At 27.2% G+C, this 15,247-nt stretch overlaps 1 protein-coding gene across 2 annotated transcripts; it reads right to left on the bottom strand.

Annotated features, from left to right (window-relative positions):
* Positions 1 to 273: 273 nt before the first annotated feature.
* On the bottom strand, positions 274 to 13,230 carry LOC112694263. 2 transcript variants are annotated; one of them, XM_025569688.1, is made up of 9 exons: positions 12,964 to 13,230; positions 12,773 to 12,855; positions 8,671 to 8,776; positions 5,026 to 5,087; positions 4,917 to 4,952; positions 4,690 to 4,816; positions 2,180 to 2,265; positions 573 to 603; positions 274 to 433 (listed from the first exon to the last, which is right to left on the bottom strand). In XM_025569688.1, the coding sequence occupies exons 1-9, from the start codon at positions 13,034 to 13,036 to the stop codon at positions 363 to 365; spliced, it is 675 nt and encodes a 224-aa protein (XP_025425473.1). In that variant the 5' UTR covers positions 13,037 to 13,230; the 3' UTR covers positions 274 to 362. The 2 variants fall into 2 exon arrangements, with proteins under 2 accessions (XP_025425473.1, XP_025425481.1); XM_025569696.1 differs by having other exon boundaries at positions 278 to 435; positions 576 to 603; positions 12,964 to 13,227.
* Positions 13,231 to 15,247: the final 2,017 nt, after the last annotated feature.

Genomic DNA, 15,247 nt, shown 5'->3' with positions numbered 1-15,247 from the left:
TAATTTAGAAAAAATAAAAATAAAAAATAATATATAAAATTTAATAATATAATAATGGTGGATTTATAAATTCAATAAGAATATAATTTTTTGTTTTGCTTTTTAAGACAACTGACATTATAAATATAGGCATCATAGTAGCAATAATAATAATAATAATAATAATAATAATAATAGTAATAATAAAATAATAATAATAATAATAATAATAATAATAATAATAATAATAATTATAATAATATTAATAATAATAATTAAACTAAATTCTAAATTTTAATATTTCATTGAATCGATTGATAAATTTGTACTCATCATAATATTATTAATACCGAAATAAACCGGATTGAAAAAAAAATCTTAATTTATTTGTAAATAATTAATTTGTGGAAGATTTTTGCATCCTGTACCTGTTTCGCGTCTTCTCGCATTTTTTGCCTGCCACAAAATAATAAAATAAGTTAGTATATATATATATATATATATATATATATATATAATAAAATATATAAAATAAAATAATAATATATTTTTAATATATTATTATTCTTTTTTAAATCAAATTTATAGCAACTTGCTGACTTTACGTTGATCGTTCGGGCAGTTCTGAAAAATAAATATAATCATTATATTAAATGTATATTCAATATAAAGAAATTCATTGATTCTATTGTAATATAATATAATTATGAATATAATTATGTTTGATCTTCATCAAAATGTCATATTTGTTCATATACATTTTTAATGATAATATAAAGTTCATAAAACCAAATATCCATATGAAAGTTATTAAATTATATATGCTTTACACGTAGTACTTACTTATATAGTAAATCATAATTATAATAATTATAATAATGGTAATAATAATGATACTAATAATAATAAAACAAAAATAATAATAATAATAATAATAATAATAATTAACATTATGAAGAAACTTTTAACAAAAACCTCAATGTAATAACAGTATTAAGATTTATATTAATTTAATGACCAAGTTAGTTAGTGTTACGTAAATATAAATAAGTATTGATTTTTATTTTTACATAAAATTTTATAATTTTATTTCCATGTTAAATTATATATTATTGTTCACTAGTTTATAAAGAACATTATTTTAAGTTATCGTACAAATTAAATATTTAAATTGAAACAGAATCAATATTGCAATTGGATATCGATTATTATGTATTATTTTTATAGAATTTTAATGAATCTGTAGTTATCGTTATAATATTTTAAAGTTGAAAAAAAATATTTTATATATTTAATAGGTATGTATATTTATTATAGAAGTGCATTTATATATTTATATTTTAATATATTTTTTTTTATCGTATAAAAAATTTTACTATTATTTAAATCAAAATCAGTAATTTCTTTTTTTCGACTTGAAATTGAAAAATACTAAAATTACTAAAAGAATTTCAGATTTTAGTTTTGATATTTAATTTCTTAATTTTATTTAATTTACATTAAAAAAAATATATATAATAATCTATATTCATGCAGTCATTTATTTATTTAATTTGTAAAATAGTAAAAAAACGTTATATCTGATGTTCATAAAAAAATAAATTAAATAAAAATAAATACCAATATAAGTTTTTTTAAAAAAAGTTTGAAATTAAATTGATGAATTATTAATTATTTTTATTAAATATATGTAATATGATTAGTACATTCATAAGTATATGCTACTCATTAGTTTTAATTTAATATTTGTTTAATTTTCTTCATAAATACAAAAATATATTTTTTTAATATTTTTTTTTTTTATGATAATCATTCGCTTTGTGGAATTTTGGTTTACTATTATGTTAATGAATACTTCTGCATTGAAAATATATTTTAAATATCTTGATATGATTCTATAGCATTATTAAAAGGGATATTGACTGGTTGGAACTCATACTAAATTCATTAAATTATATAACTATGGTTTAAACCATTACTTTTGTAAAGGAACATATGTTTTTAAATACCACATAGCATATATTATGATTATAATCGAATGTTTTCCGCTGAAAGCGCAATCGAGATTATCATAGAAAAAAAAATACAACTCCAAAAATGAACAAGTACGATACTTGGAAACATGATCGAAAATAGTGTCTATCGATTAAGAACGTTTTCAATATCATTTACATAAAGGAAACAAACGGTTCGAACTCACCGATTCATATTCCAGCCACAGACAGTGTTGAAACTGTACGTATTCAGGATTGCATCTGTTTTCTGTTTCTTCTGCTGGCCACGGAACTGAAACGTAAAACACGACGTTACAGTATAGTGTAACATTTATGTTAGACCGCGTACATCACGTTGAAATCCATAAATTAGAGCGGAGGTAACAAACAGAAACCTATTTGCTGTATATATTTGTATAGGCTGTAGGCTAATATCGAAATACAAAAAAGGAAGTGAGACTTTAAACCTGCAGTGAACTCCCAAAAATGAATGTTTGTTTACCCATTCTACCACAATTTCAAAAGTAATTTTTGATTTTTGACCAAAAATAAAAACAAATATGCATCAAGATCGAAGTAAAACAAATTGTTTAGTTTTTATATTTCTCGACGAAAAAAAAAAAAAAAATCAATAATAAAACCAACTACTCCTCATTCGAAAAAACGCCACGGTGAAATATAGCAGAACAATAAATAATTCATTAGTATGATACGTGGTTGTGTATCATCGGAATACATTGTTATTATATGCATAAATATACACTTTAGTATAACATATAGTTGTTGTTTGGTTGAAAATATAAATAATAATCGTTAAATCAATATAGCGCTGAGGAGAGCTGAGGGTTCTGAATGTTTAATAAAATCAACAACTAAATCAACGTTTTATCTCAAGTGCACAACATTATTCTCATATGCAACACTTAAATATAGTAGGTATTAGTATTAAGTAAATAATAAACGAGTAGGTCATGTTATCGATAAAAGTGAATTTGTAAACGAATCAAAGTGTACAATATATGAATAATAATGCGCGAAAAATCAGTCGATGTACTATTCGGGTGCCGCCACCGGATTTAAATTCTAAACAAACATAGATGTGACAAATAAACAAACAGCTATGACAAAAAAATTGAGAAAAATATTGTTATTTAACATAATTTATTAAAAATATGTTTTTCCTGTAATTATCGGTATTATACATAAACGTAAAATTATAAAAAATATTTAGTTAAGAACTAAATGTTGAAGGTCAAAATATATTTGTGCTATTACGTTGAAGTTTTGAAAAAAAAAAAAATGATGTTAAAATTAAATAATTGAACGCAGCACATTAACCGTTAATGATTTAGAAGTGTTGCAAGTTAGCAAAATTGTTGTAGGCATCAGACGCTATATTTTTTGTTATGTTAAATAATAATAAAGGTCGATTTATAGATGTGACCTTAAAAATGATAATGGGTAATATTGTCTACGGCCATGTACATACAGTCGATGAGAATTGAAAATTAACGTTGTTAGTTATTGCCGATAGACATGTAAAACGATCATTAGAATAATATTACGTCCGATATTTGCATATTGCATACACTTAAATGGTCTGGTATATACATAAACGTTCTGGAACATATCACTATCAGTAATATTGAAATAGTAATGATTGGCCAGGTGAAGTTATCCGGTTTATGTAAAAATGTGCCAACGAAAAAAAAAGGAGAAAAATATTTAATGATTTACCGACGGCATCAATGTTAGCGAATAAACGCGTGTATCATGTGTACCGTTAAACCTGATTGGGAGCTAATCGAATTTTCGCACATCGGCCAAAGCTATAATTATGTTAACACGGTTAACGTGCGTGTGTTGCACTCGCGTTTATATTTATAATATAACTACCGTGAGTGGAAAAGTAGTATACACATCGGTCATGATAACGGGAATATTGTTGATGATATCAGTGTTTCTATATAAGAGAATTAATTCGAATAGTAGCTTGTTCGCAAAGGTAAAAACATTTAACAGACAATTCAAGAAAATAATGTTCACGAATTGGGCATGAGTTATAAAGCTAGTGAAAATTAATAAGACAAAAATCATACGTGACAGCAGGTGTGCGTTTTATGGCTGTACTTACATTGGTACTGGTATAAACTATACGGGCATTATCATTGGCAACAACGGTATACAGTTATAGTCATTAAATGAGTTAGTTTTAGAAAAAGTGAAGCAAATATAAGTTTTACCGACTCGCTTAAAAATGGACATGTATGCATTTTTACTCGAAACCGCATAAAGGTGCACTACGCTCGTGCAATGGGAATTTCTTCACTAGGCTTTCGATTCAAAAGAAATAGCAGAAGAGAAAGATAGAGAGAGCTTCATTGTTTCATCATTGATCTAACTATTATTTACACAATATTTTGTAATCATCAGAAAATCCGAAATAAAAGGTCGAACGAAGTGAGAAGTAAGATGTACGAGCTTTTTGCGAGATCCTGCGCGTACGCGTTAAAATCACATAGCGTTTAGCGTTACGGCTTTTATTCGGTGAAAAAACTTTAAGCCCCGATAGTGGTGATTCACAGGGTGATGCAGGAAGTTCAAGACGCTTTAAAACCGCCAAGAAATCTGTCTGATCTTTCGGTTGCACTCTGTACACGCATTTATAATAAAGTTACACGGCGGTTGTGTTTATGGTAGAGGTGGTGTCACTTACTGTAGGTCTCTCCGAGACATTTGTCCAATGCTTTCTGTCCTACTTGTTTCTGCCATTGTTCTTTGAAGATGCTCTTCATCGCATACTCGTTAATGAAAGTTTTATTCAGGGAACCGTCTTCCAATAGCTAAAAAAGTGTTTTCGATTAAATTAGTATAAACACTTGATTTATATATTTATTTTTGCGATTGAATATATTAAGTTCATAATAATTGATTTTGATTTACCAATTGGTTTTTCTTGCCGATGCACTCGTGAAGACACTGGAAAACAAATAACAAAAATATAATTTAGCCATACGGTTGAATAAGAAAAGAGTATTTTTAAGTTACTTACGAATTGCTTCTTCTTGGTAATCTTTACGGCTTCGCTGGAAAATAGGTCTTGCTTTGGTGCAACTGTGAAATAATAATAAAAAATTAGGTTCAGTGTTGATTTATTGTGTTAAAAGAATAAAAAAATAATTTTGTTTTCAATCATCGAACATTTTAATAATTTGCATTTTCACTCGTATTGAAACGACAGATCAATGGATTAAATATGGTTAAAATAAATTAAAAATCAAACATTAATATTAATTGAAAACGTCTATTGGTATATACGATTAATTGTATAATATAGATTTAGATGTAGATACTATATTATGCTGTTATATATTTATTATTTATGAAGTAATTTTTATAGATATTTCTATATTTGTAGTTCAATCTCAAATTTATTTAGTCAAAAATCAGTAAAATTGTTTATATTCTAAAGGTATAGCTAATCACAAATATTAATTTGATTCTTTAATTATTGTGATAATATCGATGTAATTCCATAATACCCGTCGGATGACGAGAATGAAATTAATTATTTCAAACTAATATCGTTTCAGCCAACTTTTACATTAGATTTAGTAATGCCTCGGTAAATCAGAATTTAAATAATCTTAATTATGTATGAATATTGATCACCTTTAACATCGTATCATCACTATTAATCAACGCGTTTGGTAAAAAATTTCTCCAGACAAATATAAGTATCGATCATAGTTAATATTGTATACAATATATAATATTTATGAAGGTTTGATTTATTTTTCTTAATTTGACTATTTTAATAAATATTAGCTGTTTTTAAGCTATTTTTTTAATCGACTAATTTTGATTCATGAATTTTCCATTGATATGTTTGAATTATTATTATAATAACAAAATATAGGTTGTCGATTTACAATTATAAATCATAAACATATTTATGTTACGGTAAAATCGGATACTTCTAATATTACGAAGAAAAAAATAAGATTTTCTTTATATTAATAAATATTATATTTTAAAATATACATAACAGGTACAAGTGTAACTTCTTTTTGATATCACCGCGAAAATTAACATATAGAATAAACAGAAAATTAATTTCCGTGTTAATTTATACCAGTGTTATATTATGATGTACATATATTTTCAAAAACAAGATACTAATCAAGAATTTAATACATTTGGACACCAGAGTAGAATTTAATCTGGACGTGTACGTGTATATATATATATATATATATATTGCAATTTCACTGACCAACCGACGAGAATTAGTTTTGGGGCCAATATAAAATGACATTGACGTGGTTCGATGGTAATAATAATATTCTTAGCTAGAAAAATATAGATTTCATAATTTGCGTTAGCATGACGTAATAATGTTATAATACGCGCCCAATCAAGATTTTAATTTCAGAAATTATTAATTGTAATAGATAACGAAGATTTTTGTATTATAATCCCTTACTGGGCTCTAATTCTTCTTATTATTTTTTTAAATTAATTCGGGATTTATATATTTTTCCAAAACGATTTTCTAAAAAACAAAAAATTAACCATCTTTCCTCTTAGATATACAATTATGTATTATACACATATTTGGGTTTGCGGATAAGCAAAATATTATACTGCTTCAACGTATGAATGTTAAATGAAATTTTATAAATAAATAAAAATTAATTAATTAATACATTTAACGAGAAATTTGGGATTGTTTTTTTTTTTTTACTAAATCCTTAATCCATGGAAATATTTTTGACAACGCGTAACGCATATAATTTTCTACTACTAATCGATTTATTTGTTTTTTATTTGCAAAAATGTAGAATAACTAGACTCACGAAGATAAGTAGAAACAAATGGGATTAATGCACGGAAAGATTTTTCTGTAGCTTTTGGAGAAGAGTTGATCATTAATGTTTAAACGTTGTACCTATATATATATATATATTAAATTACCTGCGAAGAAATCAATCATTAATATACTCATAAAATAGTTATCGATGGACAACCGTTTGAATATAAATCTATTGTTCTTAATTTTACTGACTATAAAACAGTATAATTATTTTAACTACAAAATTCTGGTTATTTCATCATCATTATATTCCCCCCCACGCTGAATTTAAATTCCTCTTTGGGGAGAATTTACCTCCCCCGATTGGGAACCACTGCTCTAATAGTATGGTTATGATCGATAATTATTAAACTTGTGTGGCGTATAGTTTGAATAATTTTGATTGTGCGGGACTTAAAATGTTTTGAATTCGGCAAGCGACGATCATATAATATTATTATAATGAAAATATACGCAAGTTAATTTCCTTTTGTAATGGCGGTCGGGTTGTAAAAAGGCATCAATATATACCACCGCACAGTATATAGGTGATAGGAGATATTATGCAAATTAAGGTGCAGTAGGTATACACCGAAGGGTCAAAATTAAATAGCCCGGAGGAATTCTGGAGTGGGTTCAAGTTTTTATGACTCATTATTTTTTTTCTTCTTTTTTAAATTAGAAAGTAGGATGAAAAGGCAAACAGTATTCAAATTTTAATATTTACTAGATTTAAAATATTTTCGAAGCATAATTTACGCGGTGCGATATACGATTACACACACACATAAACATATACACACGTACAGGTGCTTACGTATGTTTTATTTATGATAAGTTTAAATATGTAAACTATTTTCGTCATACAACTTCAATGAAAAAATACTATTTCTTAATGGAATTAATAGATTTCTATAAACAAATCAATTAAAATATGATTGTCTTTGTAAAAATAAAATGTTTGTTTGCTTTCTAACATATCATGATTTAAAAGTCATTAAAAATTCACTATTTAAAAATATAAAATATGTAACACTCTATTTCCAACGTTTTTTTTATTTTTATTATTTAAATTGTTTATTTTCCTTTATAAAATTGCATAAATTATTGTTTATTTTGACAATGTGGAAAACTTAAAGAAAAAACTAAGATTAAAAGTGGATACATTTGTGTTTTAATAGAAATCTTGAAAATTGAAAGTTTCAGTCTAAAATTATCATAACTTGATTAAGTTAAGTAAATGCATACATGCATACTCGTGGAACACATCTTAAAATGTTTGAAATACGTTTTATTAAGTAGATTATTCAAAATATTTTACAAATAACATACCTAAACATAATAATAATAATAATAATAATAATAGTTTTAATTATTACTGCCACTACACAAACCATATTACTTTTTGTTACGATTTAGTGTTTGTTTAAATTAATTTATAAAAATATCACGTGAAAAAAAAAATATATAATTTATAAGGAATTCACTTAGACTACGATAAATTTTATCCGATTAACAATTAAAATTCGTAACTTATTTCTGCAAATACAAACAATTTTATCGAGTTTTTTTTATTGTTTTCATTTGATGATATAGAATTACTTTTGATTTAGGTTTACAACTTAAGTAAAATATGGATATTGCGTATTAAAAATTATATTTCAATACAAGCACACTCTGAGCATTGCAATAATTCAACCGAAATAGCAGTAGTATTAAAACGTCGGAATATGATAATAATATAATTATTAAAAGTTATAAAACATGTTATAGTGGTCCAATAGAAACCTCTTCGAACAAAAAGTTTTGCTGAAAAGTAATTTTGTGACCAATTAGAATTACCTGAAACCTTTGCAAACTTTTCGGCTACTTCTGCGTAACATTCGTCGGCCGCTTTTTTGTCTTTATCACCAAATCGTTTTAACGAGTTTTCCTTGCCACAGCATGACTTGAAAAAAGAAAATAATTATAATAATAATTATACTAAGTTTTAAATTTATTTTACAAGTATACGTGTGTTTATAAATATACATACTCGTATACTAGTACAAACAGTGCGAGATTTGATTAAAAACTAAGATTTTTAAATCCTGAATGGAGCGGCGAATGTGTTTTAATTTTGTTTTTTATAAAGATTTCTATTTTCCTATCGCAGCAACCAGGAATGATTTTGTGATCAAAAACTCTTGATAAGTTGGCACTGTACGTATTGTTGCAAACCAGAAGAAACTTTAGCACAATAATTTTATCACGAATATAAGTTTATCTAAAAGTAAAGTTTGGTCCAGTCTCCTTGGGTATGTGTAACGATGATAGACTAAACAATTTAAATGCTCGAGGAAAAACGATTTATTTGGATCAACCTGATTTTAGATTAATGAAATACGGAAAATTTAGTGTTAGCCGACAAGTTTTCTCCTTTAAGCGTTAAATGATATTTTATAATCGTTACAATATTAATACCATACGTGTTATTGTTTATAAAATATTTATTTATTTTTTTTTTTTTAATAAATAAGTTTTTAAGGAATATGGAATAATAAATAATTATTTTAATTAGTAATAATTTAAGTTTATCGTTAGTATAATGTAGAACTAACCAATATCTTATAGGTAATCTTAGTACGGGTAATGTATTATTTAAAAATAAAAATAATTCAAAACTGCTTATGTAACGTATACAATGGTTAATGTGTTATATTATACCGTACTTAGACCAAGATACCGTTAATTTATTTAATTGTAATCAGATATTACTGCGAAATTTTGGAATGAATGAACAAAAAGTACTTAATGTTATTCATCAATATCGTTAATGTTAAAATAATTAAATACTTATTTACTTATTTTGTTAAAATAAGTATGCTTAAAAGCTTACTGGCGTGTTTTTTTTTATTATTTGTTTTCTCGGCACACCGAGTTCTGTAATGTAAGAAAATATTGTATAGTAAGTCATAAAGTTTTGTTGTTCTGTAGATAATAAAGATGCACTTACTATTTATGCTCGTAAATGATTTTATTAAAAAAAAAAAAAAAAAACTATGGCGATAAATTTTATATTAAAATAAAACAATAAATACGCGAACACTGCAAAAATTGAATGTGGTTGTAAAAATTAATTTAGTGTTATTTACATAAAACTGTTTTATCGTAAAACTTAATGCGAATACTATAACGTACTGTTCTACCAATTTCCATTATCGTATTTTCATAATAAACATTTAATTATTTTTAGATCGATTAGTACACCACTAAATAAATATTATGAACATAATGGTTTTTATCATCTAAAAAAGTAATTTTCAAAAGAAAAAATACGAAATATTAAAATCGGGGAAATATTGCCTTGTTCAAACGCAAGATATATTTTAATCAATATTAATAATAAAACAACTAGCCTTAATAATAATTTGTACAAAGATCGTTTTATGTTTCGAAAACAAGTGTATAATATAAAATATGTGTGAAAATATACGATGACAAATAAATATAATAACAAAAAAAATTCGAAAAATGAATTGCATTGTAAAACTACGAGTATAATGTTATTCAGTTCAATTATGGCTCACGATAGCCAGACAATTATCTTAAAGATTTTTAATGTTACAATGATACATTTTTAAACAAATTAAATGCAAGTGGACAGCAACAAATGTTTAATTAATACATCACTGTCAAAGTGAATGGGTTGTGAAATGTTCAAATAATTCATGTTTGTTAATTATCTTAGAATTTTAATGGAATGTAATTCAGAAATTATTTCAAAACAGTTATTGCATTTATTATAATTATTATTAGTATTTTACTGCGTGTATGTTCTAAAATCTAACTGCACAATTTTAAATTAGATAGTTGTTTTTAATAAATTAAGTATACAGTTCATTAAAATTATGATGAGATCTTGAGTGATCTGCTCATTTAGGTATAAAAATATTACTGTACTTAAAATATTCCATACATTTTACAAATGAGATAGGTATTTTTTTAAATTGTATTACATTTAAAAATACACACTTTTACTATTCGTTTGATATTTGTAACTTTTTTGTTCTCACTAAATTAAAACTCATTAATCCCTATACCTCTAAGCGATTAAAAATTATATTAATTAATATTATTAGCAGATATTATATTTTTAATGCATGGATACAGTATTTTTCACACTTTTTGAATTATATTTCCTATGAAAGTAAACATGATCAAGCTTAAAAGTATGTTATAAATTTTGTTACCAATTATTTTAAAATATTGTTCATTAAAAAAAAAAAAAAAAAACTTGATCGCGTAATAATTTATTAGCACAACTTCGTTGTTTTTCCCACTCTACTATATAAATTATATAGCTTGTCCAAGAAAAACAAGCACTACTATTTAATTTCTCTTCCAAGTTTATTGACCCAAACTGTACTCGACAAGTTAATTGAAATTGACTATTCAATCGAGTATTTTACCGAGTTTAATCAGTCTAAAGTTTTCCATTCAATGTTTAGCAGTATAATACTAGTAGTTTTATGAATATATCTTAGACATAAAAAAATATAGAATATAATTGAATTGTTTTATTTGAAGTATTTATTGATTTATTAAATATAAAGATGTATATTTATAATAAGAAGAAAATATAAAACAATAGACTTTCTAAAAGCCAATCAAATGTGGATCAGCGTATTTAAAACTCGATAGTAATAGAATTAAAAAATGCTGATTTATACTTTGTTTAATTAAAACGAATAAAATATTAATTATGTTTTAATTAAACTTATTTTAAAGTTTATAAGATTTGCTGAACTTATTAAATAATAATTGAATTGTAACAGTAAAGACAGTACATATTGTTGCGGTAAAATAAACTTTAAATTACGTTACGTACGTATTCAATAATTTTTCTGAGAAGATATAATAGTTGTACACTATGACGTATAAAATATGTGTTAAAATATTCTGGGGCAAATATCAATAGTTTTTTTAAATTTGTTAATTTGAATCCATTAGTATTACTTTTAAATATAATTAACTATGGTAAATTAGACCATTGTAAACATAAAAAATTCTAATATGAATAATTCATAGTCTTTGAATCGTTGTGATTTTTAAATGATTATTAGACATATTTTTTCCATTGTGTAATTTAAAATTAATAAGAAAACATTAAATTAATTTTAATTTGACAACAATTGTAGAAGTTATGTAAGCTTTTTATTTAGTGTTAATTTTTGGTTGAAAATTAATTAAATTTATAGGGTTTTATTATTACATCAAGTTTGAGTTAGTTATTTAACGTTATTTATAGACCATAAGACATATAAAATAGTATAATATATATTTATTTTAGTTTTCGATGTGACAAAAAATAACTGTCATCTTATTGCAAAAATAACATTTTAAATAAACAAAGTAAACTTATCATTTGGCTTGAACTGTTTACGGTAAAATATATTCCATTACAGATTATGATTTAAATTCGTATTTGATATAAACTTTCAAACAAGAATCTAACGGTTTTAACGTTGGATAGTTTTAACATTGTTGTAGCTTAACAAAGGAACTATTATGTTTTTATTAAATCAACCAGGACGATGGACTAAAATCATTATTTCCAAAAACGTCCACCATGTTTTCATGCGTATCACAATGGTTGTGCGTATTTATGGCAATATCATTGTAAGATAACAATATACATTTATCAGAATGCTAATCGAATCTCGACGGTGAAAATGATTATGTACGGTTTAATAATTATTATTGTAACTACATAGTATAATAAACATATATAGAAAAATTGGACAAATAAAGGAGACAAATTGATTACATTTGACGGGGCATATTTGTCACGGGTGTTTGTTTAAAAATCGAAATTTCACTTCAAAACCAAGCGCCGCTCCGCTAAATAAAATTTGCTGCTTTGACACTATTGACGAACGAATCGGTGAAAAAAAATATTTACCTTTCTAGTGGCTTGTTTGCATCGAAAGAAATCGCTGTCCTCGGTGTCCAACAGCTCTTTGCCGCGCCTGTGATGATCGGACGCTGCGAACACGTATCAATTATAAGAAAGGCGCGTCGGAACAAAAGTTGAAAAAAAAAAAATAATAATAATTATAGCAATCGCAATGTCCCGCGGTCGTGTATACTCACCAAGCCCCACGGAGATTTGCTGCAGGACGAACGCGACTACGGCTACGAGTTTGACCGCTGTGGCGATGGACATTTTACTGTTTTCCTTTGTTCTACTGCTGCAGGACACTGTTACAGGATGACGACGGCGGTGTACTTCTTGTGCGTGCGATACTTAGCGCGTGTGTTCGTGTCGGGTTGAGGGACCAGACTGGAATGGCAGCTGAAGCCGAAAAGACAAGGAGCAATGGCACGACGTGTTTCGTTGTGTGTCGCGGAACCGGCAGATCTGTTCCTCCGTCAGCGCCACGTCTCTCCCACCCGGCCCGAAGCCGCCGACGCCCACCACCTGTTCCCTAGTCGATCGCAACGCGTTCCTACTGTGAATATATATGATGCACATGGTACAACTGCGCACGGCCACGTTCTTGACCTAATATCCTCATAGTGACGACGACGACGACGACAATATTATTATCATAGTGCGACTTGTACCGTTTGCCGCCTCGCCGTCTGCAACGAAACCGGTAACGGACCAATGTGCACTGCGTAAATCTATCGAGACCCCCGGGAGAGTTTTGATTTTTACCGTTGCGGAGAGTAGGTAGTAATCGTTACCATCGGGAACGGGGATGAACAATTATTAAGGAATTCTAGAGAGATTTGCTCCCAAAACCTCTCCGATTTTCACTTGTAATCATGGTAATTATGACTGATCGTCAAGTCATAGAACCATATACAACCATCATTTATGGTTGAAGTTACCGTGATTTTCGTTAAGCCAGCCAAAACACATTTATCCATGGCATAGGTTACCATTAAAGGTTTGGTTGGACCAGTGGTGCAACCAGTGGGGGGGGGGGGGTCCTTGGATCCGGATCCCCCTCCTTGAACCGTGTCGTATCTTTCTAAATTAATAATGTTTGGTAAAATTGAGTAATTGATTTGAAGCTACTCTCAATGTCCACTACAAAGTTGGTATAACACCCGTAGAAGTAATACAAAATTTAAGCTACACAAAACATTGCTTAGATTTCAATTTATAATCTTATACATACCTTTTTTCTTTCTATTTTACATTATACATTTCATTATCAATTAGTTTTACATTATAATTACGATATTTGCATTAATCAAACTATAAAATAATAATTAAATTTGCTAGCTACTTTAAAATAATTATATTTTTGGAGCCTCCCTTAAAAAAATCTTGGTCGCGCCACTGGGTCAGACCCTCGGCAGAAACTTGCAGTCGCTTATAAATGCCGACGGCATAAATGACGCGGTAAGTATTGGTATCTATATAAAAACTTGAAACGTAATTTTCGATACCACTCGTTTTTTGGCTTCAGCCTGATTACTATCACTACGTTGTTCCGGTCTACTGTTTCGGACGTTCACTGATTGCGGAGGAGAAACGATCGCTCGAGATGAAAGGTTGTCCTCGCGCGAAAGTCGTCAACGGTGCACTTAATGGTTTGTTGATGTTAATATTAATAGACATGTTTTTTTTTTTTTTTACGTAGGACTAATACGACGGCAGTAAAAAAAAAAAATTCGCGTAAAAGTTGTCCCGAAAATAGGACACCCGACGAGGGCATTGACCATGAACCACGACGAGCCGGTGCATAATATGGATGCACAAATATGCAGCCATCGGTTGTTTGCACACGTTGTTTTTATTTTTTCGTTTATCGTGAATGACCGCAGAGTAGGCTTATTCAGCTATATTTGATCGAAAACGAGGAGGGAAAAAGCATCGGAGAAAACTCCAGGACCAATTTTTATGTTCACGTTTACAATGGAACGAATATTTTAAGTAAAAGCGATTGTTTCCGATGGGTTTATTGTCTACTGCAACACAGGGTTAGGGCACTATAATATAATATTAATATTGTGATTTTGTGTACCGTAAAACAATATAAGGAGGTTGCCTGTGACTTATCGTTTCTCGATAACTTGATTTGAATTAATTTTTATTAAAATGACAATTATTTTATTTGTTTTAATCTGCCAACCCTTTTTACGCGTTATTTTTCAATTGTTTCATAGTCATTATTTAAAAATGTTTATTTGATTTACATAATGTTTATGCAAAAACTTTTTGATAAGATTTTAATTTACTCTGAAAAATATAAAAAATGGTGTCATTTTATCATGGTGGAAAAAATCAGTAATTTATTATTTAAAATAATTATAATTTCAAATGTAAGTAACTGTAATTTTGACATAATGAAATAAACTATCACTAACTTAAATATTATTAATGAAACAGATGATGTTAAAGTATGAAGATTGATTTCCC

The sequence above is a fragment of the Sipha flava genome, unplaced genomic scaffold (genome assembly GCF_003268045.1).
Source record: "Sipha flava isolate LNK unplaced genomic scaffold, YSA_version1 0_pilon_pilon, whole genome shotgun sequence".
NCBI classification, from domain to species: domain Eukaryota; kingdom Metazoa; phylum Arthropoda; class Insecta; order Hemiptera; family Aphididae; genus Sipha; species Sipha flava.
This window is presented reverse-complemented; position numbering and strand designations above follow the sequence as displayed.

Coding starts and splice junctions, on each gene's coding strand:
- LOC112694263 (XM_025569688.1), bottom strand. CDS start 13,036: ATGTCCATCGCCACAGCGGTCAAACTCGTAGCCGTAGTCGCGTTCGTC. Junction 12,856..12,963: donor GCAAATCTCCGTGGGGCTTG/GTGAGTATACAC, acceptor ACGTGTTCGCAG/CGTCCGATCATCACAGGCGC. Junction 4,953..5,025: donor TTACCAAGAAGAAGCAATTC/GTAAGTAACTTA, acceptor TTTGTTTTCCAG/TGTCTTCACGAGTGCATCGG.